The sequence below is a fragment of the Fusarium keratoplasticum genome, chromosome 9 (assembly GCF_025433545.1).
Source record: "Fusarium keratoplasticum isolate Fu6.1 chromosome 9, whole genome shotgun sequence".
In the NCBI taxonomy this organism is placed as follows: Eukaryota; Fungi; Ascomycota; class Sordariomycetes; order Hypocreales; family Nectriaceae; genus Fusarium; species Fusarium keratoplasticum.
Window position 1 is genome coordinate 2483513 of NC_070537.1, and position 22558 is coordinate 2506070.

General features: G+C 54.2%; 5 protein-coding genes across 5 annotated transcripts; 3 read left to right on the forward strand and 2 right to left on the reverse strand.

Moving 5' to 3' along the window:
• Positions 1 to 849: 849 nt before the first annotated feature.
• NCS57_01167000 (Serine/threonine-protein phosphatase 2A 56 kDa regulatory subunit) lies at positions 850 to 3075 on the reverse strand (the record flags this gene model as incomplete). Its single annotated transcript, XM_053061376.1, has 5 exons — positions 850 to 1219; positions 1271 to 1569; positions 1618 to 2574; positions 2642 to 2980; positions 3052 to 3075. The coding sequence occupies 5 exons, from the start codon at positions 3073 to 3075 to the stop codon at positions 850 to 852; spliced, it is 1989 nt and encodes a 662-aa protein (XP_052909762.1).
• Positions 3076 to 5303: 2228 nt separating this feature from the next.
• Positions 5304 to 7241, forward strand: NCS57_01167100 (uncharacterized protein; the record flags this gene model as incomplete). The annotated part of the gene is made up of 3 exons (XM_053061377.1): positions 5304 to 5525; positions 5580 to 5991; positions 6046 to 7241. 3 exons carry the CDS (start codon positions 5304 to 5306, stop codon positions 7239 to 7241), a joined length of 1830 nt encoding a protein of 609 aa, XP_052909763.1.
• Positions 7242 to 7829: 588 nt separating this feature from the next.
• NCS57_01167200 (C2H2-type domain-containing protein) lies at positions 7830 to 9194 on the forward strand (the record flags this gene model as incomplete). The annotated part of the gene is made up of 3 exons (XM_053061378.1): positions 7830 to 8018; positions 8072 to 8634; positions 8690 to 9194. The coding sequence occupies 3 exons, from the start codon at positions 7830 to 7832 to the stop codon at positions 9192 to 9194; spliced, it is 1257 nt and encodes a 418-aa protein (XP_052909764.1).
• Positions 9195 to 10113: 919 nt separating this feature from the next.
• Positions 10114 to 11792, forward strand: NCS57_01167300 (Palmitoyltransferase; the record flags this gene model as incomplete). Its single annotated transcript, XM_053061379.1, has 2 exons — positions 10114 to 10270; positions 10321 to 11792. The coding sequence occupies 2 exons, from the start codon at positions 10114 to 10116 to the stop codon at positions 11790 to 11792; spliced, it is 1629 nt and encodes a 542-aa protein (XP_052909765.1).
• A 2130-nt stretch (positions 11793 to 13922) lies between these two features.
• Positions 13923 to 17306, reverse strand: NCS57_01167400 (Phosphoinositide phospholipase C; the record flags this gene model as incomplete). Its single annotated transcript, XM_053061380.1, has 1 exon — positions 13923 to 17306. One exon carries the CDS (start codon positions 17304 to 17306, stop codon positions 13923 to 13925), a length of 3384 nt encoding a protein of 1127 aa, XP_052909766.1.
• Between the last annotated feature and the right edge of the window lie 5252 nt (positions 17307 to 22558).

Genomic DNA, 22558 nt, shown 5'->3' on the forward strand with positions numbered 1-22558 from the left:
TAGCCACTCAATTCTGTTGAATCCTGTACATGACATGCAACACAGTCCTCTCGCAATCAGCCCTTTCTCTCTACCCCGGTAATGACTTTTTTCGGTCTTGCTCATTCATCGTCTACATCAAAAGCCAACGAAAGCCATCCCCCCTTGGCCTCCTCCCCCCCTTTCCACAACAGACAAGCACACATACATACACAAGCACTCGAACAAGACTAGTCAGGCAAAAAGTAACTCTTCGTGGCTCCTCCATACGCCTGGGCCTCCCGAGTTCGCATGAGAGGAGCGAGAAACCGACCAAAAAAGAAGATGGAATAGAAGAAGTAAGAGTGAAGAAGAAAGAAGAGCACCAACAAGAAAGAACAACAATCGTCAAAAAAAGAGTTACACGAGAAGCTTATACGTCCACTTTTTGTGCGCTCGGTTCCCCGCCGTTTGTGTCATCTCTCCCGCCTGTTCCAATAAACAGTATCAAAGGGTCAACGTTCTCAGCTCGCAAAACGAAACGAGGCAGACGAGAGGAGGAAACTCAGTGGCATTGTAATATCGACTGCACAGTTTCCCTCCCCATGGGTAGCCTCCCATGGTCTAGTTGAGGTGAAAACCAAGAATGACAGGTCGAAAGGCCAGTGGCATGATGTAGAGGCGACGATAAACACCCTGCCTGACCCAGGCCAACCCGGAAAGCGACTGTATGCCGAAGACGCATCATCTCAAGCCCATTATTGAACCGCGGAAACCCAAGACCTTCTTGTCATCACCGCCGCCCCAGAACCCTGACTATGCAGCAAGGACCGTCGTCCCATTCGCTATACTCCCCCCATGCTTCGAAAGGACACCGGATCGTCGTCTTAATTATCGACTCCGGGTAGATCCCACAGAATTCTGGCGCTCGTGGAGACTGGGTCGGCGACCGCTGGCTGAACCGTCTTGCAGCTTAAGCGAATCGAGGCGCTTCTGGTTATCCTCGGTGACAGGGTCAACCTCATCGACGCGTGACATCGGTGTGACGTGGTTCCGTGCTGGCGGCGCGTCGGGGGTTCCGTTGCTTTCCCTTTGCTGGTTCGCCTTCTCGCTCAGAGCAGCCCATTTACGCTCCCGCAGAGCTTCCCGTGCCGCGGCAGTGTTCTGCTGCTCAGTGTACTCATGCGAGCAGTCGTCAAACAGCTGTGGGTTAATCTCCATAAAGAGTTTCATGGCATTGTAGACCATGCCATGGATCGTCCTGTCATGCCATTAGAACACCTCGTTCAACCAGCTCAAAGTCAAAACATACCTGTTCCAGTGTCCCTTGGAGTTCTCATACAGGGGCGCAAACATAATGGGAAGAATAATCTCCACATTGTCACTGACAAGGTTGCAGAAATATTCGTTGTTCCAGAAGTACAACGCACGCTCGGCAACCTGGAAATGGGGGCTGGCCACCGACTTGGCCAGCTGATGGAACAGAGGCTCCTGGACCTTGGCAAACTCGGCAGGATCCATCACCTCAAAGATGTCCTCAACCTCGTTGAGGAACATGACTTCCTTGGTGCTGTTTACCTTGGGCCAGTAGCGAAGCAAGCCAAGCACCACCTGCGAGAGTTAGCATATAGGGGTCGTGAGTATATTTAGATAACTTACATCTTCTGTGAGCGAGGCATCCTTCTCCAAGAATTGCACGATACAGTAGGCAAGCTGAGGGTGATACATGCTGAGACTCTTGGGCTTGTGCAAGGGCAGCAGCACCCGTGTCAGGAAGATCTTGTGCTCTTCCTTCAGTGGGAGAGCGAATCCGTTGATGATGGAACCAAGAATCTCGAGCAGCTCAGCAATACCATTGAAGCGTTCGGTTTCATAGGTGAACTGGAAGAAGACGTTGTTGATGGATCGTCGAATGAAGGAGCGCAGGTTGAGGAATTTTCCATAAATGCGATGGAGGGTGGTCTTCAAAAAATCTCGTTCACGAGGATCCTCAGAGTCAAACAGCTCCAGAAGCTGCAGAACGAAGCTGTGGTCGATATAGGCCTTGGCAATGTTGGTGTTGAAATCCTGGCTCTCAATGAAGCGCAGGAAAAACTCATAAACAACCTGGATATGCGGCCAGGCAACCTCGAGAACGGGCTCATCCTCCTCTGGATCAAAGGCCTCGCCCTGAGGGTTCATGGGGGGCGGGATTGGGCGGAACAGGTTCTTGGCAAACATGTCGACAACCTTGGGATACATGGGCTCGGTGATGACTTGTCGGTTGTTAGCGACATAGTCGAGCAGCTCGTGCAGAGCAAGCCTCTTGATCTCCTTGGACTTCATGTCTCCGCTCGCATCGTTGAAGTCGAAAATGACGTTGCACTGGTCAATCTTTTGCATAAAGAGCTCCTGTCGTCGGTTGGGTGGGACTTCATGAAAACCGGGCAGCTTCTCGAGCTCGCGGTGGGCGGAAATGTCGAATCGTGACGAGTGCTGCCTTTTCGGGGTCCGAAGTCCCTCGGGAATCGCATCCCGGTTATCTATTCCGCGATGGATCAGAAGCGACTTCTGGCCAGCTTTGGGGGGAGCGAGGTCGTGAGGCATCGTCTCGGCGGCTCCTGGGGGAGGGACATGCTGCGCGGATTGGTTGTCAGCTGCAAGGCTCTGCTTTGAGGGCAGGCGAGAGAAGGGGAGAACATACACCAGGCGTCGGGCTAATGATGACAGTCGGAGGCAACCTGGAGTTGGCGTTGCCGCCGTTGGGGCTCGAAGCACCTCCGGAACCGAAACGGTCAGGGGCATTACCGGCCTGAGTGACGTTGGAGAGGTTGGAGGGCTGCGAGGCGCTACCGTGTTCGCTTCCATGGCCAGCATTGTTTTGGGGCAGCGGCTTGTTTCGGGGGTCGTTCAGGGTCGACGTGGAGGATGTGGGCGTCAGGACGGGAGACTGGTTAGAATCCCGTGATGAGGGAGAGGCGGTACCATCCTTGGAATCCTTGTTCTTCTTAGAAGACTTGCTTGAATCTTTCCCACGCGAGAGCTGGAGAGGGGTACGTTAGCGTCAGGGACGGGGACGGTGGGAGGGCAGGGGGCCCGAGGGGTTGAGCCTACAACTCTCTGGCTGAAGCGCTTCATCTTGTCGGACAACAGCGTGTCTTGTGGTGGAGGGGCGGTTTAAGACGCCCGCTGCTCGACTCTATGAGGGCAGTGGGGCACCGGGGCAACGACGTCAGGGGCAAAGCGCTGTCGAAGGAATGACAGCAGCTATGCGGACGACAGGTTCGGTCGATCGAGACGTCGTGGCGATGGGGGGACGGCGAGAAATCGTCGTGGGCGAGCGATCGATCTCAGGTCAGGGTGATGGAGGGAGGAGGGGCCAGCCTGATAAAAGGGTGGTGCCTTCGGGAGCCGGACGAGGGACGTGACGGATGCCGCCAGTGCGAGTGCGAGTGGGAGAGAGAGCTGGGAGTCGAGGCTCGAGTCTCGAGGCTGGACGGACCAAGCTGAGAAGGCAGCCAGTTCGAAAAGGCGACACGAGGAGATGAATTGCGACGTCTCCTCCCACGCAGGCAGAGGCAGAAGGACGGGGGAGGCACTGAACCAGCCAGGGCTCAGGGTCTTATTGTTGTTGTTGGGACGGGATGGAGATCGATGAAGGTCGGGTCTTTGGGCGGCGGTGCAGGCTCCTGGGCGCTGGCGCTGAGGCGCTGGCACTTGCGCAGGAGGGCGGAAACGGGGGGCTTCCAGTCGCTCTCGTTGCTGCTTGCTGCTGCTGCTGATGCTTATGGGTGCTGTGCTGCTGTCTGTCTCAAGGAGGCCAAGAAGAAGAAAAAAAAAGAGGATAGGATTGAAGGTCGTAAGATGAAGGGGAAGGGGTGGGAGGGAGAAGAGGGACGCGGCGTGGTCGATGCTCGCGGCTGCTGAGTCGAGCCTCGTTGTTGTCGTTGCCGGATTGGAAACTTGTCGTCGTCGTCGTTGTTGGGCGCCGGCGGAGAGAGGTAGGTAGGTTGTGCTCTGCCAGGTGCTTTGCGGGGGGGAAGCTTGGAGGGAACGCGCTCGATAATTGGAGAGGGAGGTGTGACCTGGGTGCAAGTGCGTATTGGACTGGATGGATTGGATCACCAGATGTTAGCGTTCAGGTGAGATTGCTATGAGATCACTAACAGCTCGGGAGCTCTCCTTGACACCGGTCGGCGCCCTGCTCCCCGGCCTCTCTGTCACTGGCTGCGCCTGGGCTGGCCTGGGCTGGGATGGGCGCTGGGACGGGCGGTGAAATCAGGCGGCTGCTTCTGTTGCATAGGGCGCATTAGGGGATGTGCCCCTCCTGATGGACCCCAAAGCGCCTGAGGCTGTGCCGCGCATTTGATCGCTAGAGGTGCAGGGCAGCGGGTCATCGAAGCCTGGGCTTGAGCGGCTCCATTGGGTCGGGACGCTCCCGTCCAGTCTGCCACAGCATCTTTGATTTGGCTGGCCTGTTTGGATTCCAGCCGTTCTAGTTCTAAACCCTAGGTACAGAAAATGAAGTAATCGACCGCTGTAGGAATGTTTGACTGCCCGTAAGGCGTTTTTTAAGATTCTGATGACAGGAGTAACAAGGGAGTCAAGGGTGTCCGTTTGGAGTGTCACCGGGTGTGAAAAGTTGCTTGTTGCCTTTTGAGTGGGTGAAAATCAGCCTCAGCTGCCTGGAGCATGTCAGCTTATCACGATGGGCATAAGTCTCGATTCAGTAAAACGATGCGCAAATCCGGTTTGTCCGACTTGCGAGAAGACAAGACTTTGCGCATTTCTCTTCCATCTGGGCCATTGAGAAATCATAGTCCGCGTATTATTAACTGGCCTGTACAAATATGAAGCTGGAGAATGATAAGCGACAAGGAGACGATCAGCTCCCATGCACAGACCATGTGGGGCTTTCCAGCCACACAACTTTTGAAACGCAGGAGAAAGCTCCAGCTGAGCCACAGCTCAACCTGGTGAGAATCACGTCAAGCAAACATCATCGTGGATCGATTGCAACGGCATCAACGGGCTTCATTGTCTTCCCGCACTTCCTTGGGTCCCCTTCGGCGGGAAATAACCCACACGTGGCCCTGTCCCGGCACTTTGCCTCTTCATCCCCTTTTCTTGGCACGTGCGGCTAGCCCGCACTCGGCTAGCCTTGGTGCAGATTCTGGAAGCTCCAACGTGCATACTTTTTTACCAAAGACTGCAGCGCTGGGCTCTTGCAGAACTTATACGTATGCAATGCAATGGTTCTTGATCACCAGAGCCGCGGAATAATTGGGTACTCCTTGTGACCTCAATCGCAGTGGCCAGAGATATCCTCTATCATTCGTTCGATCCTTTGCGGCAGCTAAAACAACATGGAGATTGACCAGTCCTCTGATGAGAACGGTTACGAAAGCCTTGACGATGATCAGTCACGCAGAGAAATTCGTGTTGAAAGGCCTGCTCGACCAGCTCCAGAATCAGCTCCCAAGTACACGGTTCCTGCGCGCGTTCTCGGGGCCGTCGAGATTCCCGCTGTTGTGGAAAATGTCGACAGAGCTGTCAAAGCCTTCGGCCGAGTCCCTAATCTTCAACATGTACGTGACTCTTTGTCGCATTCCATAACTATTGCGGTCTAACGATGCAAACAGGTGATGGATACAAGCAGAAACTCCATCCCCTTCTACCTAACCCCCGAAAGCCCATTCTGCAAACCCATTATGTCACATAATGCAAGGAGTCACAATGTGGTTCTCAAAGTGACTGTCCCCAAAAGGACTGGTAGGAAGCGAAAGAGGGGAACTGATGGTCCATGGGAAGGAGATATTGAGGTGGCCGACGCTGAAGTCGAGCCTCCAAAAGATGAGGTGTCATCCTATGCCCGACTGGATGATCCAAAGGTATTGCGCCGGAAGATGGCAGACAATGTCGACAAGTATCAGGTCGAGGCTGTTGGTGTCATCAAGAACACGCACCGTTTCCGTGGCCTCGCAGATTTCTACTGGGATATGCCGAAGTCTGCGTTTGCCCAGCGATACGTGGACCAAGTTCTCCCTGGAGACGGTACGTTAAGAGATGCTCCTAATAATCTCGAAGCAGGTTCTAACAATACCATAGTTGACAAGATCAAGGAATTCAAATTTCTTCCCGGGACTGACCAGGGGCCAAACGTCGACATCCTCCCGCCCCCCATGTTTACGCATATGAGCCTTCCCTTCAACTATCAATACTCGCAGAACCCGTATGTACGAGCCACTGAAGATGGTGGAACAGTCAACACGACCGCCGTCAAGCAAGTCGGATATTTTATTGGAGCCGAGGATCCTTCGCCAGCCGGCCCTCAACTCGCCCCTGATTTGACCGACCCCCGAATGGTGGAGATCATGGCCGAGTTGGAGGCTGCGTTCGAGGCACGGCCGGTGTGGACGCGGCGGTCTCTGCTCAACCACCTAGGAGGAAAGCTCAAGAACTGGAACGAATTGAAGAAGTACCTCAACTACGCGGCTTACCAGTTCAAGGGAGGTCCATGGAGAGATGGCGTGGTTCCATACGGCATTGATCCAAGGACAGACCCCAAGTACCGGGTCTATCAGACTCTCATGTTCAAGCTCCCGAAGCAGAAGCGCGCCCAGCGAGGCCAAACATGGAAGTCATTGCGTAGGGTGCAAATGGGGCCTCTCAAGGAGTTTTTGGAGGAACTCTCGGAGAGTCACATCTTTGACGGAGAGACATTTCACACTGACGGCAAGGTATGGCAAGTGTGCGATATCACTGACCCCTTACTCAGGGAGCTCTTGGACAATGCTGCAGTACGGCCCGAATGGGATCCAAGCAGTGGATGGTATCACGGCGGGCTTTGGGCCAAGGTCAAAGCCATCATGAAGACGAAGCTTGTCGCCATTCAGTTTGACCGACACCTTACTCGAGAAGATTTCGCAATGACGTTACAGACCGGAGATCAAACACCCATGCGGTCGAACCAGGCAACCTTCCATTTGCCTCTGCCGAACCTTCGTCTAACAGATGAGGAGCTGACGCAACTCCGAGGACGACAGCCGACAAAGAAGAACAAGCACAAAGGCTACAGCGTGAGAGTTAGGGATCCCAATGCAGCGAAGAAAGCGGCCGAACCTTCGTCAGCTGCCGACTCGCAGAACGAAGAGGCACAGCTGTTGGGACTTGAGATGGAATCAGGGGCCGAGGACTCTGGGAGTGGCGATGACGACGACGAGTCTGGGGATGAAGAAGATGGAGATATGCCTACAAGGAGCAGTCGAGATGTTGATCTCGATGGAGATACCATATATGGCTAAGGGGAGCTTTAGTTGACAAGCTGAAGGTCCTTATGGAGGTTAATTGAATCAGGTAGTCAACAAAGTCGGTCGTCTCGTGTCTTGAATCTTGCTCTTGCATATCTGAGTATTGGTCTCGAAGCAAGCCAAGAGAGCAAAGACCTCGAGGCACACTCTTCCCCTCTGACTCACTGCGTATGACATCCTTCACAGGAATCAAAATCTCACCCTCTCAAAACCTATGTTGTGTTTATCGCCGAGCTGCCCCTCAGCAGTAGGAGTTTTATCCTACCTAATCAAAGTACTATCAAAGTATTGTTGAATGCTTCACCCGGGTTACCTTAGGCAACCAACTTTATTCGCTCTTGCTCATTTGCTCATATGCACTGCCCTCGCACTGCCCTCGCACTGCTCTTCCCCTCGCCAACCGTGAACCCTGCATCACACATTCTACTACTTCACAGCCAAAACATCTACTTCTCCTCAAGCACAACAAACACCTGTGACCACAAAGCAACACACCTGCTATCACCAACAAAACATTTGCTATCATCAAGCGTACACCTTCTACCACTAACAATCACCTACTGACGACCCGCTGCAATCACGATGCCTTCTGGTCTTCAGGCCGACGGCACGTTCATGTGCAAGCCGTGCCAGATCAGGTTTCCGACCTGGGAGCGACTTCTCAAGCACAAAGACATAATGCGACGGGCCGGCAAGGCCAAACATATTCATTGCAAGTTCTGCGGCATGGACTTCAAGACTGAGGTGGCTCATATGACGCACATTCACCAGGTTAGTGATCTCTCTCCCCAGGAAACGACAAATGCAGTGCTAACCTGACGCAGAGCCACCCTCAAGCGCAAGATCTCCAGTGTCCAGGATGTCACCAGGGCCCCTTCGCCAAACTGGGCGGTCTCCTCCACCATATCCAGAACGAGTGCAGTACCCTGGATGTTTCGTTCCTTGAACACCTTCGTGAGGAAAAGATGGAGTTTGCTACCCAGCTCCAGGCCATCACCAACGAGCCCGTCAAGGCAAACTACGCACACTATATGCCTGCCGCTAGTGGTAGTGGCTACGACTACGAGGATGTTGAGAGCAAGATCGAGGCCTTCAAACTTAAGAAGAAGGAGTTCCCCGATCTCTGCAAGCCAGAGTCCACCGTCGACCACACCGACAACAAGGAGAACATTGCGCCCTGGGAGTGGGATTCGGGCAAGACGCTGTTCCCTGACGCGCCCCCAGCGCAGAAGCCAACAAAGGAACAGCTGGAGGCAGCAGCTGCTCCGGGGCCACAGGACTGGGATGAATGGTTGAATGTTAATGATCCAACCCATCCCAAGTTCAACGTCGCCCGGTACTACCAGCCTATCATTGACAAGTATGCCTGCCCCGTCATAGGATGCGGGTAAGTCACTCCTTTCTGATTTCCAATAAAGAGTGCAAACACTAACTCTGAGCAGAAAAACCTTCAAGAACTCCCGCGCCATCATCGGGCATCTCAAGTCGCCAGCTCACTCGGGAACCAAGTACCGCTGCCCCTATTGCCTCCGGACTTTCAACTCGCTTGCCGCCATCACTTCGCACGCAGAGGACAGCAGTGTCAGATGCCGAATGCGCGAAACTGACACGTATGGTGCCTTGATCGACCAGCTGACGGGTGGTCTGGCGGATGTCTCTTTTCGCCGCCATGATGATGGCACCGTCAAGTATGAGGTTTCCAAGAACTTTCGCCGCAAGGAGCCAGAGCCTTCCAAGCCTAAGCCTTCCAAGCCTAAGGAGCCAGAGCCTGTTAAGCCCGAGCCTCTCAGGCCGGTCAAGACTGAGTCTTCCAAGCCTCAACCCCTCAAGACAGAGCTCTCCAAGCCTCTGCCCCTCAAGGCCGAGCTGCTCAAGACTAAGCAGTTCGAGCCTAGCGTCAAGACGCTTGAGATTGATCCTTGGACTGGCAGCCAGATCACCCGGTAAAGTGCCAGATCATCTATTCTCTGTCAAGTGTTTTGAAGCGTCAGGGTATTAAAGGCTGGCATGGTTGCGGAGTTGCGGAGAAATGGATTTGCATTTGAGGTTGATGTGTTTTTGGGAGGGGATACCAGCGAAAAGGCCACGCAAGAATGAGATCAAGGCCAATGAATTAATGAGTTAGCATTGCTTTAATTGACACCGTATTCGCAATCAAAGTTGGTTTGTCTGCTAGCAGCCATAGATTGCGCTGCACGTGTTAGTCTGAGGTTGGTGAAGATGACGGACATGTGGTGGATGTCAAGGCCCCAAAAATAAAAACTGCCAAGCCTACAGACGATAACGTGACACGAAAACATCTGCCGTAGAATCTGTATCCGTATTTGTATCAGCTATTCAATGCATTTACTTGCAAGCACAATCGGCATAATCGAGTTGATACACGCGTTGATTGAGGCGGAGTTCCCACCAAAACCCGTTGAACGGAGCGGAGCCATCCCCATCCCCATCCCTTCCCTGTGGAACCCACGGGCCCGGAGGCGCTGGAGGCAAGCCCCTGATGACCTAAGCTCTCTCTCTCTAATTTCGAGATAATCCGCCCAGCTTACCACAGCCTCAGCCTCCGTCAACACTTTGTTATTTCATCTTTTGACGAGTCGATACGAGCAGTCACGGGGAGGCCCAAGACGCCGCGGCTGATTTCGTCCATTTGAACACCTGGCACGGTATTCCGAGTCGCGATCCGATAGCTTCTGGCGATAGCTTCACCCTTGTTAGACGCCGACCGTTTTGTCCCCTGTTCGAATGTCATGACAGCCGCGAGTCCCGTCGATGATCAATATTTGTTAAGAGCGAAGAATCCGCGATAAATAGACAATCTCTTTTCACAATTCAACCCCGCGAGCGAAACGAGAAAGCGACGATCATGGCGGCGACGGCTCGTCGATGGGCGCGCAAGATGGAGCGGGCGTGCTGCACGTTTGCGACATACTTTCCCCTCGTGTTTGTCTATGGATTGACGACATGGGCTGTCTGGGTTGTTGTCAACGTCGGTAGCGCAAGTCGGAAGAGTAGCTGGAGAGGTATGCCACCACTTGTGATGAATAGATGGCGAGAACTAACATTCTCTAAGGGAACGGCTCTTCTGCCGTCGGCGTCGCCCTCTACCTCTTGCTCAACTGGTGCTACACCACGGCCGTCTTTACTCCCCCCGGCTCCACAACGAACGATATGGGCTACGGCCTCCTCCCCACGCAGAATGCGCCTCCGGCCACGTCTTACACGGTCAAGAGCAACGGCGAGTTGCGATTCTGCAAGAAGTGCCAGGCCCGCAAGCCCGATCGCGCCCACCACTGCTCGACATGCCGCCGATGCGTACTCAAGATGGATCACCACTGTCCTTGGCTGGCCACTTGCATTGGTCTGCGCAACCACAAGGCCTTCCTGCTGTTCCTCATCTACACCACGCTCTTCTGCTTCTGGGACTTTGCTGTTAGCGGCTCCTGGGTGTGGTATGAGGCTCTGGAGGAGCAGGACTATAGCGAGAGCTTCATGCCTGTCAACTTTATCATGCTGAGCGTCATTAGCGGTATCATCAGCATTGTTGTGGGAGCGTTTACTGGATGGCATATTCATCTCGCCATGCGCGGTCAGACTACGATTGAGTGTTTGGAGAAGACGCGGTATCTTTCTCCGCTGCGTAAGGCGTACAACACCGCTCATGATCCTGCCAACCATCTTCCCCAGGGTGCTCAGCAATTTGTCGACTTTCACACCAATGCCTTGCCTGGAATTACACGGCCCGAAGAGGGTGAGGAGCGTCATACGCAGGAGCTGCCCCGGACATATCCCCCTGATGGTTCGCATCCTGTTCAGATGTCATATGCCCAGCGAGAACGAGAGCAGAGGCAAAAACGTTACGAAGAATATCTTGATGAACAAGACTCTGAGAAGCTGCCCAATGTTTTCGATCTCGGCTGGAAGCGCAATCTTCTACATCTGTTGGGCCCAACTCCCGCTCTCTGGTTCTTCCCTGTCTGCAACACAACCGGAGACGGTTGGACATGGGAGGCGAGCAGCAAGTGGCTCGAGGCACGGGATAAGCTCCGTGCTGAGCGTGAGGAGCAAAGGCTCCGCGAGGTCAATGCCGGCTGGGGATCCCCTGATGACATCCCCGACATTCCTGAGCGACCAACTGGTGCAGGACGACATTTCTCGCCCAGCCCTCAGCTCGCGGGCAACAAGCCCATGAGCAAGGCGGACAGGGTCCTTGGACGTGACCCCAACCTCTACGCCGACGCGACGCAGAACGTGCCTATGCGGCGGCTGAGCCCTCGAGGTCGGACATTAGAGGATGAGCTCGCGGATCTGGACGATGAGGATGACGAGTTCATGGATGATGCCAACGACGATAAGAAGCTCAGCCCGGGTGCCTTCACATCTGAGGCTCAGCGCCGTGAGGAAGCTGAGAACCGGGCCATGGATGTCGTTACTAACGGCAACTGGGGTCGCGGCGGTGCAAGTGGCATGCTCCGTAAGGGGGGCTCGCAGACAAGCCTCAACCGGACACCGAGTCCCAGATTCCAAGACGAGGGTGTCGATTAGAAGAAAGACCGTTTGTTTTTCTCTCTCTTTTATACGTGTATGCGAAGCGTGTGGCATGAGAAGCAAAAAAAAGAGGACCGATATGTTGTTTTTTTGATCACGACAGGGAACTTTGTCATGAGCTGCGGAGTTAATACGTGTGTATGTGTTTTCGACTATAACTTTTTTTCTTCTTCTTCTGGCACAAGATATATTTGTAATTTTCTTGTTATTCTTGTTGTCTTTTTTTTTTCTTTCTGGTTCTTGGGTTTTTAAGGGGAAGGGAGATGAGAGATGTATGAATACGACTCCAAATACCATCTATCTTTACCTAGTCTCATCCTCTCTCATGACTCAGGAATGTTTGTTGGCTCAGGATTGTAAAAAACGGCCTTTTGTCCGAAGTTGTTGATCCTCCGTCCCTGATCTACAAACGCTCTTCTTTCGCTTTTTCTTGGATCCCGTCGATCCTTTGGACCCTGAATCTCACCGCCAGTTTTCTCATGAGTTTATAGTCTTGAACTCAACTTGACCGCCTCATGAGGTCAAAGCTACAAGACTCTCGTGATGCCATACACACCCGTATCTCAACCCTCACCGCTTCACCGAGAAATACCAACCTCTATCACCCCCGCAGAACGACAATCTCTACCCCCCTCGCTTCCCCCAAGGGTCCCCCGATCTACCGAGATCGACCAAGGTTGTGTGGAGAGAGCAGGAGGGGCGTACAACACACACCCCCCCTACCGTTCGGCGCGACGCCGATGAAAGGGAAATAGATCAGACGAACAAATGCTAAATCGTACCACATTTCCACTCGTATCTTGTTTTTTGCCTCGCGCGGAATTAAGTCCCCCCTGGTTTAGTGTGGAGATTAACGAAGGGTTAGTCGAAACAAGGATTCGTGTGTTATCTGTACATCACAGCGGAGGTTTCACCTTTTTGTAGTGTGTTGAGAATATTCATTTCATTCATGAGAGTCTGTAAAATGAAACAGACAGAAGGAAAACGCCTAGCCTAGAGTACGCCCATACTGAAAAGATAGGGGTAAGAAAGAGAGACGCCCTCCCTGCCCAGACCAGAACTTTCAGAGGTGGCCCCCAGATATGATGTCGTGTGTAGCGTGAGCCACCGGTATGTGTATATCATGATTTCCCCAATGTCGATCCCCAAGTTGAAAAAGAAAAGATGCTCCGTTTCGTTCCCTGAAGGCGGCCTCCCATGAGGAGATTCCCCAACTGTTCCCACCACCGTCTCGTGCCTTTGTTTCGCAGTGACCTCGTTCGCTCGCCTTGACACGTCCTGTCCATTTCGTCTCCATTGCGTTCAAGGTTTCAAAACATCATGTCGTAAAACAAGCAGCCAGTGACAAGAGTGCGTGTGAAGAATCAAGAAAAATGAGCCTTTCAGCAGAACAAGAACAAAAGTCCCAAGCGGTTGGTTGGTTTCCCTGCCTTGTGCCAGTCTATAAAATACGTTGTGATTCCGGTTCCAGTGCAATGCTAGTTTCCTTTGACGCTCCCAAAAACACGGCCAAGCGTGGTATATGCAGACTCCTTTTTCATTCCCATATCCCAAGTAAAAATTCCCTGTCCTGTATTGCGTGTGTGTGTGTGTGTGTGTGTGTGTGTGTGTGTGTGCTTTCCCCAATAGATAACATAGAAAAAAATGACAAAAATTGAAACCAAGATGACCCAACACCTATCCACGCTCAAGGGGGTATTCATCCATCTTTAGTTTTTTTTCATGCGCCGTTGTTTTGACAAAGAGAATCGTTGTGCACCAAGTGGTGCTGTTGAAGAAAAAAAGGGGTTATTGAAACGCTTCAACCCAAATAGTAAAGAGACAAGAAAAGAAGCGAAGAGAACGGGTGTGGTTTCAACCATGAGAGTCACAACTCCCTAGACAATCCCACCGCCTGTCGCGCCCGGATCCTCTGGGGATCATGGGATAGAGATGCGGGATCGAGGTGAATGCTCTGCTGGCCGAAGACCAACACCCAGAATTCGTTGTCGAGGATGGTATCCAGTCGGTCGAATCGCGGCTTCAGCGCGTTCGTGTCGAATCCAAGAAACAAATAGTAATAATATGTCCAAGAAGTAGTAGTAGTGGTAGTAGAAACATGTTCGTACAGATGAAATCGCTAAATCATCAATAACTGTCAAAGCTCGTCTTCTCTGAGCTTGACTTCTCAATCGTACTTTTGGGGCTGGTGTTGATCCGGCTAAACACCTTGCCGCCCAGACGGTTCAGCTTGTTGCCGCCATCCTGGGCGCGTCGGGGTGCGTCGATCAACTTCTTTTCGACTGGGTCCACCTTGATCTTGCAGAAGAGCTTGGAGAACAGGTACTGGTCGCCAGCGTGGTTGAGGAGAGGCAAGGTTCGGTATCCTTGCTTCAGGTTGGTGAGCTTGGCCGTGTATGTCGCCACTGCCGGTCGCTCGTTGTAGCTTTCACCGTCGGTCGAGAGCTTGACTGACCATCGCACAAAGACGAGGTCGGGGTGCTTTGTCGTCACCCGGAACTTGAAATGCTTATCAAACATGGGGTTAAAGCCATTCTCGGGCTTGATATCCGTCTGGACCTTGGGCGGCGAGTCGGGCTCCAGGGACAGGATGCATTCCGACTCCTTCTTGTCTCGCTTGTCGTTGGCGTGGAACACCTCAACTTCGACGTAGGGGTTGATCGACTTGTTGGCGGGGAGGTTGGCAGGTCGCATGAGTTGCTGAGCCGAGATGACATCGATGCTGAACGTCACGACGCTGCGCTCCTTCTTACCCTCTGCGATGTCAGAATTGTACGGGAGAACCTGGATATCGCGAAGCTCTGCGGGCTTCAGAACGTAACCAGAGTAGTCCTTGCCACCGTCAAACATGGCGCGGTTAAGCTGCATTCCGAGGTCAAACGTCTGCCAGTTGAGAGCCGCCATCTGGACACCGCGGCGCCAGTAAATGAGGGGGTCGAAGTTGTTCGAGGTGATACGGGTTCGGTCGGGGTAGACTCGCATCATGTATCGCATGTTGTGGATGTCGAGCGCCATCTTCTGCTCCTTGGTGCGAGAGTGCTTGGCAAAGCTCGCCTCCATGAAAGAGAAGATGTGGTTGTACTGCTTCGCGTCCGCGGTATCAAATCCGGAGAACTTGACACCTGCACAGTACACACCCAAGTCGCCGAGCACCTTGACCGTCTTGTTGGGCGCCTTCTTGGCTGCCTGTTCGGCTCCACTCTCGTTGTCGCTCGTGCTGCTGCTCATCATGTCCTGGACCTGGCCCTCGGTGATCGTGTTGACGCGCGTCTTGCTGACCAGCCTGCGGGTCGAGTGGCTGGGCGTGAGCATCGGGCTCTGGGGGAGGGACTGCGAGGGCATGATGGCAGCGCTATCGGGCACGGTCGGTCGGATCATGGGCGAGTTCAGGCTGTTGCCTCGGCGTCTACCCCTGAAGTCGTTGCCAGCGGAGACAACCTCCTCCTTAATCTGCGGCTTCTTGACCTTGATCAGGACACGTTCCATAAGCTCCGAAGGGGAGGGGAGCTTGTCGGGGAACGCGTCAAGGGTCTCCGTCACCAGCCTTGAGCCGAAACAATCCTTAATAATTTCGACCATGGTGGCCTGCTGACTGGGGCTGCAGTGGACTTCCAGGGAGATCCACAGAGGAAACTTGGACTTGATGAAGGCGTACTTGTTAATGGTTGTCATAACCTCCTTAAAGCTGATCGAGGTTGTCATGGTACGTCCATGGTTGACCTCGGGCTGGCCGTTGTAGCCATCCCAGCAGTCAACCTCGACACACCGGCAACCTCGGACCAGAGCCGAAATGTAGCCCTCAACGCTGGACTGGCCAGCAACTTGTCGACCGAGGAGATAAGTGTTATGGGAGCTCGAGATAAAGTATTCGTTCATGGGGCGATCGAGGGTGTACTCCTGGGGCTCAGGGGCGATCGGGCCATTGTCCTCCGAAGTAAGAAAGCCTACAAACGCGGCTTCCGACATGGTTTGGGCGTTCTCGGCAGTGTCGACTTCGTCAGTTCGGTATCGGCGGCTGTAGCGAGAGAAGAGCTTCTCCCAAGAGGCCCGGTTAGAATCAACATCCTCGCCCTGCTCATCACGGAGGAAATCTAGGAACTCGGCCAGGGTGAGGCCCAGCTCAGGGTTAGCAGCAATGCTACGGATGAGACGCTGAACATCCGTCCTTTGCTTCATCCGCCGCACAAAGTCCTTGAACTCGGTAAAGTTGAGCTTCTGGCGTCTTCGAGAGTCGGCCAGGTGGAAGTTGACCTCGAGTGTTGACTGGGAGCTGCAGATGTGAAGGCTCTGGCACACCCGCTTGACACCTGCAATGTCAAGCTCCTCCTGATCGGTGCCACGAGGCGAATCGCCAAACTCCCTGGTCATCTCGCTTTGCCAGTACTGGGCAATGGCCCGGTCGTTAAAGGCCATCAGAGAAGTCATGAGCTCCTGTCGATACCTGAGCATGGCGTCGAGGAATTCCGTCCAAAGGATCCGGCTGGCAATGTTGTCGGTAACAATGTGCAGGAACTTCGTCTTGGAGCTCTCGGGAACGGTGTAGATAATGGTGAACCAGTTATCCGAGAGGTTCTTGTCAGCCTCGGTGATCTGGGCCATTCCAAAATCGAGGATGTATTGCTGAATGTCAGAGTCTGTCCGAATCTCCCTGATCTCGTCCACGTGCAGTGACTTGTGGGGGCGAGCAGGGTCCCAGGACAGCTTGTTCGTTTCTGTTTCGTAAATAAGATTGATCTTCCTTGGTCGAGCTTTCCTTGAAACCTTCAAGACGCTGCTTCCATTGCGGAGCTCAGCCGGGAGCACAGGGCCAGCCATAGCACCAGCACTTCCGCTAATGGAACCGTGGGTACTGTTGGCCGAGGAAGTGTAGACGGCGCCGTCCAGGCCAACAAAGGAGATGGAGTCATCAGGTACAAACTCTACCTCCTCGTCCGTATCAGTCAAGACACTGCTCTCAGGGGGCGCCGTGGCATTGCTGTCACTGCGTCTCCTCAAGATGCTAGGTCCCACACTTCCATCACGGCTGGCCGGGGCGGCAGAAGATTGCCGTCTCCTGCTCGTGGCGAATCGATGAGCTCGGTTTGAGAGGCGACGCATGATACTCCTGTTGCCTCCAACTACTTCTGACATTGCGCTTGGGTTGCTGGTCAAGCTCTGCCCTGATGAGTTCTCGCTCATCTTGCGGAACAGCACCGACTCGGGAAGCTGGAAGCTGGAAGGAAAGACCTCCTCCTCCCGCCCTCGCATGGGCTCAGGTGAGGGCTGGGCGGAGGAATTTGTGGTCAGGACGGCTGTGTCGGGAGACATGATGGGTGAGCCCTGCTGTGAATTTGAGGCAACAGACGAGGCGCTGATGGCCGACATGGGGATGGGAACTGGTTGTGTATGAGACGGGAAAGTCGTCTGGACCTGCGTGAGGTGAGAACGTGTTAATGAGGACATGTCGGATAGTTTGTGAAGAGAAGTGGTAGTCAATGTGTTTTTTGAGTCGAAATCTGAGCTGAGCGACATGGTTGTGCTGGGAGTGGTGCTTGCACTACAAGAACGAGACGAGTCGCATCCGAAGGTTGCATTGACATATATAAGAGCTCAGGCAGAATGGAGAGCCATGGTGGAACGTCTGGCCTGGGGGTAACAATGAGAGGCGCGGATTGCGGGGAAGAGGCTGCGGAAGCCGATCCCTCGTGGAGCGGCTGTCAACCTGGGGTACAGCCAGTGTTGGACAGGATGCCGGGGGTCCAGGGCCAGGACGCAGAGAGGGAGCGCAGGTAATGAATGCAGATGCAGGGACGGAGACAGGACAAAGCGCTGCTGGGGTGGACCACGGGGGTCAGCGAAGTCGAGGAGCACGCGGAGAACTAGGTAGGTCTTGTCGAGGCCGATCTGAGGCGCGGTGATGTGCCAAGTTCGCGGCAGCGTGGTGAGCTGGCAGCTGGTGGGATATGCAGGTGGCTCTTTTGGGGCCGCCTCGGGGTTGCTGGATCAAACAAGCAAGACTGACGGCGTTCGTCCTGGGTCAGGCAGGCAACTGCAGCACAGCGCAGAGGTTCAAGGTCCAAAGAATGAAGGGAACTGGGGGCGTCCGTCGAGGGCCACGGGTTGGAGCTGCTGCTGCTGTTTCAATCTGCAAACGCGTCGCGAGAAGCAAGCTTGGAGAAACCGGGAATAACGGCAGCACCGACAACGTCCTGCGCTGGGGGTCCTTTTTTTTCGAGATGCGACAGTCGCAAACAGGATTGCGACGAGGGAGGCGGAAGAGAAGGGCGAATCGACGCAATTCGAGTCGTGGTCGTCAAAGATTTCCGAGGAGCCGCAGGCTCGACGAGAAGAGGCTCACAAGGGAAGCTCGAGGGTCGAGGTCAAGAAAGGCGAGTTCGCTGAGTCACCCAAACGTCAAAGGAAGTTGGCCGACAAGTTGAAGATCGCAGTGAATCGCAAGAAGGCTGGGCGATTGCAATTAAGCGGGAGCTTTGTGACAGAGGTGTCGCGAGATGAGCCGAGTGATGCTGATGGAGAAGAGAATCGGAGTTTGCCTGTGCCGGTCTAGGAGTCGGTTGTTTCTTTGAAGCAGAGCGGTGCTATGACAGACAAGAAGAGAGAAAGGCGAGAGGTAGGTTGTCAATGGGAAAGTTGGTGGTGGAGCGGGAGGGGTAGAAAAGATAGTTTAGGTGTGGGAGGGGGGGAGTCCAGGTAGTAATAAGTAGCTCGAGGCGGTGGGTGGGAGAAGAATAGGCCAAGTTTTGGCAAGATAGGAGGACCAAGGCGAAAAAGAAACGAGCCCGAAGAGAAAAAAAAAAAAAGGCAATTCCCCCCTAATGTGCGGGCAAGGGAGGGAGGAAGCTTCAAAGTATGCTGGCGTCCTTTTAGGCGCGCGGAGAGCGGGCGAGACTCTAGAAAGCTAATGTCAAGAGAGCTAGTAGAGGAGAAGCTGCTGGATGGGTGTGGTGGGCAGCGGGAGCGTCTTGTATGCGGCGCTGCGCTGGGCTGTTTGGGCTTGGATTCTTGGGCTGGGGGCCGGGAAATTATGGCGGGAGGGACTGGCAGCCAAGAGTGTTTTTTCTTTATTTGGAGCGCCCATCAAGGAGTGCGGAGTTTGGCTTGACACGAGGAGATGATGGGATGGGGATGGGCTCTGATCTTCTGGCTGTGCTGTGCTTTGCTGTGCCAGTGTGAGGTGTCTGTGTGCCTGCCTGCCTGTCTACCTGTCTGGACCTGTGTCCGTGCCTGTGCCTGTGCCTGTAACAGATGTATACCTACTCCTACTACTCCTACTCCTACGCCTGCTCCTACCTACTCCGCTGTCTTAGCTGGCGGCCCAGGTTGTCAATCTCAAGTCAGGAGGAGCCTGGGAGCGGCAGAGGGACGTGGAAGACACAGCATCAGAGTGGGTGAGGGCAGGGCAGGGTGAGGGTGAGGGTGAGAGTGACCAGGGAGGCTTTGGTGATTGATTTGACTGGGATTGGGACTTGGACGAGTACGTACAGCCCTTTTTTTTTTTTTTTTTTTTTTTTTCGCCCTTTCCCTCGACTTTTTTTTTTTCGCTGTGGAAGAAGAGACAGACCGGGGTGAACACTGGAGAGACTGGGGGAGGCGACCAGGGGGGGGTGTCTGATTTGCAAAGTCGATAGAGTGGAGGAGGGTCAAGGGGGAGGCGAATGGTTGGGCCCTGACCTTGTGCGAAAGCATGTATGTCCCGTCCAGTGCAGCGCAGTGTAGTAGAGCTTGGGTTGGGTTGTCGTGGGAGACTCAGACCAAGACTTGACTTCCAACCACCAGGGAGACAGAGTTTCGCAACTCTCGCAGGGAGACGGAGCGGAGGGGGAAATGAGTCCATCAGACTAGCCAAGAAACCTCGACCTGCTCCAAAAGGTCCGAGGCGCAACGTCGAAGCCAAACCGAGACAATGTTACGCCCGGCACAAGAGGCGGCCACGGCATGTTTGTTACATTGATCAACCCAAAGATTGACCGACAAAAAACCCTGCCCACTGCTGGCATGGATAATACGTACGTAGGTACGTCGTGAGGAGAAGGGCGTCAGAATAATCAGAATCAGTCAGTCCAGTCCCGAGGACTGCGTAGCGCAATGTGCAAGGGAGGGGGTAATGGGCGGGTAAGGACAAGACGGAAGAACAGGGCGGACGGACCAGCCAAGGCACGGACAAGACAGGGCTGGAGAGAAGGGGGGCAGTCATACCAGCCCAGTTGACGGCTCCGTACACGACACGGTAGGTAACATGAGGGACAGCGCAAGCAGAGCAGAGCAACAGCCAGAAATGGCAGAGGATCACTAAACCGCAGGGCAGAGTGAGCGAAGCATCAGTGCAGTGCAGTGCACCACAGCGTTGCGCAGGCCCAGCGAAAGCGAATGGCAACAACGTCAAAGTGCCAGGGATAGCATGCCCAGCAAGGGTATGGACAAGGGCGGGAGGCGAGGGCGTTGAGAGAGGCGTGGGACGAAAAAAGTTGGCGGTGTGGATTGAAAACAAGATGCCCTTGAGCGTGGGAGCTGGGACAGGCAGCGCGTGGGATGGGGAACGGAACGTGGGAAAATGACGATGGATGGGCCAACGAGTCCGCAGATGCCAGATGTACGTAGATGTACCAATCCTCCCTGCGAATTGGCCAATATTGGGACCGTTGCAGCAACTCGGCAGTCCTCTCTGAGGCATGATGGGTCCCCGAAAGCGAGAGGAGAGGAGGGGAGGGGGGGCAATCACTCAATGGACGACGGATGGATTGGCTTGGATTGAGGCTTGGGCGGGACTGGGACTCGGGGCTCGGCCGTCAGATGGACGCCATGGATCATGGATCGTGGCTCCACCGTTTTCTTTCAATTCAGTGTCTGTCTGTTCTGGCCCCCCTTCTTCCGGCGCTGGGACTGGCCTGGAGAAGGAGGAAAACATGAAGGGGGCTGGCTAGCATCACAACTGTAACTAAACTGGCTTTCTCGTCTATTCGGAGTGCGGCAGTGTGTGTACCGACCCGACACTGCGACTCGAGCTAATGCCTTGGGTGGGGAAACGCCATCATCATCATCATCCATCATCATGCTTGCGATTCCATCGTTGCTGATGGCTCGGCAATGCCTGTGCAACATGAGACGTCCCGCCTGCCTTCACCGCTCTGCTCGGCGCATCTCCAGTAGCTACTACTCTAGATGATCCCAAGGGAGACAGGACAAGACACAAAACATGGAGAGATAGAGATGGGCGCCACGGGTCTGAGCTGCAAGTCGATCAATCATAATGAGACGATCATGCCAACCCAATCCCGGGGCCGAGGCGCGAACCCTCTCGTTCCTGACTAAACTCTCTGTCTGACAAGGAGATGAAGACAAGATGCATTGATATGAGCTGATGGACACCCTCGGTGGACCTGGTTGGCCATTGCAGAGCTGCTTGATGATGAGCAACCACCTAAGAATGACGATGCGACAAGCCGTCTTACCCAGCTCCCTTTGCTCGGCACTACCGTGATAGCAAAGTTTTCCTGGACGTCAACTCTGCAGAGCCCAAAGCTAGCGATAAAAGCCAAGATATGGCCCGCCGGGCAAGTCAGGCCGGATACGGCTGGCCGAGAGGGGCAAAGGGTGTGAAAAAGTCTGTATGGGTTGGGGTTTTTTGAGTTCAACTTCAGCTGTTGCAAGGTAGGTCTCAGATTCAACCAAGTAAACAGTTCAGAGGTCCAGAGTAGCAGCAGCATGGCTTGCTTGTGTGTTTGTTTTTTCCAACGTTTGCGCTCGGCTCCTCATTGTTGTTTTCTTTGTCTCATCTCTCCTACCTCTCGGCACGGGTTCTTTACTTTTTTTTTTGTCTTGGCCATCGTCAACTCCGGCCGTTTCTTAGTCCAGATCCCTGATTGGGTTCCGCAGAAACAGGGACGAAAGTCAGAAAGAAACGTGATCACGAGGCGAGAAAAAAAACGACAAGACAGGAACCCAAGCAAACAAGCGAAGCTTTCTAAGCTTACTTCAGGCATAGTCAGCGGAAAGAAAAAGAGGGCAGGGGAGGCTAGTGCCCGTCCGTCAGGGCCAGCAGCTTCGTTAGGCCACGAGTTACGAGGTTGCTTGGCCTCACCATGCCCTTTCGAGGAGTCATTGACAGCAGCCGGGCCCGTCAATAATCTTGGGTGAGCGTCCATCGTGATCCGGGCCCGGGTACGGAGTACATAGTCGCAGAAAAAAGAACAATTCCACGACAGGGGAGGGGAGCGGACTCCGACCTTAGACGACCTCCAACGCCCGCAGCCAGCTACGCGTACAGTACCCGGCTCCGCGCTTGATTGTCGCCGTGGTCGCGCGTACCTTTCCTCTCGCCGAGCCATGTGTCCGGCGCCGGCCCAGCGACAGGGTCTGCCAATCATTTGCCACCTTATTTGCGGTCAGAGGTACAGTGCCGTATCGAGCAAAGATGCCCCCCGGCCGTCGCATGGCGGGAGGCGACTCTCGGTCTCGGTAGCGAAGAGTTGAGCCCCGGGGGCCACTGCAAGTTTCCGAGTCTGTCTGTGCCATAAAAATCCGTTGGCAAGAGGGCAAAGGATCCTGTGCCCTACCATCCGAATGCATTAGGGGCTGAGCCTCGCGAGCTGGCGCCTGGACGGCGGCTTGGGCGGTCCAGCTCCGCGTCGCGCCCCAGGGCAACGTAGCGTAGCGTTGGCAAGCTGGCCGAGCATCTGAGCCTGAGCGAGCAATGACCTCAGTCTGACACGATGTATGGATCCCCGATGTCCTTTTTTATTCCAGCCAACCCGAGCGGAGGGAAA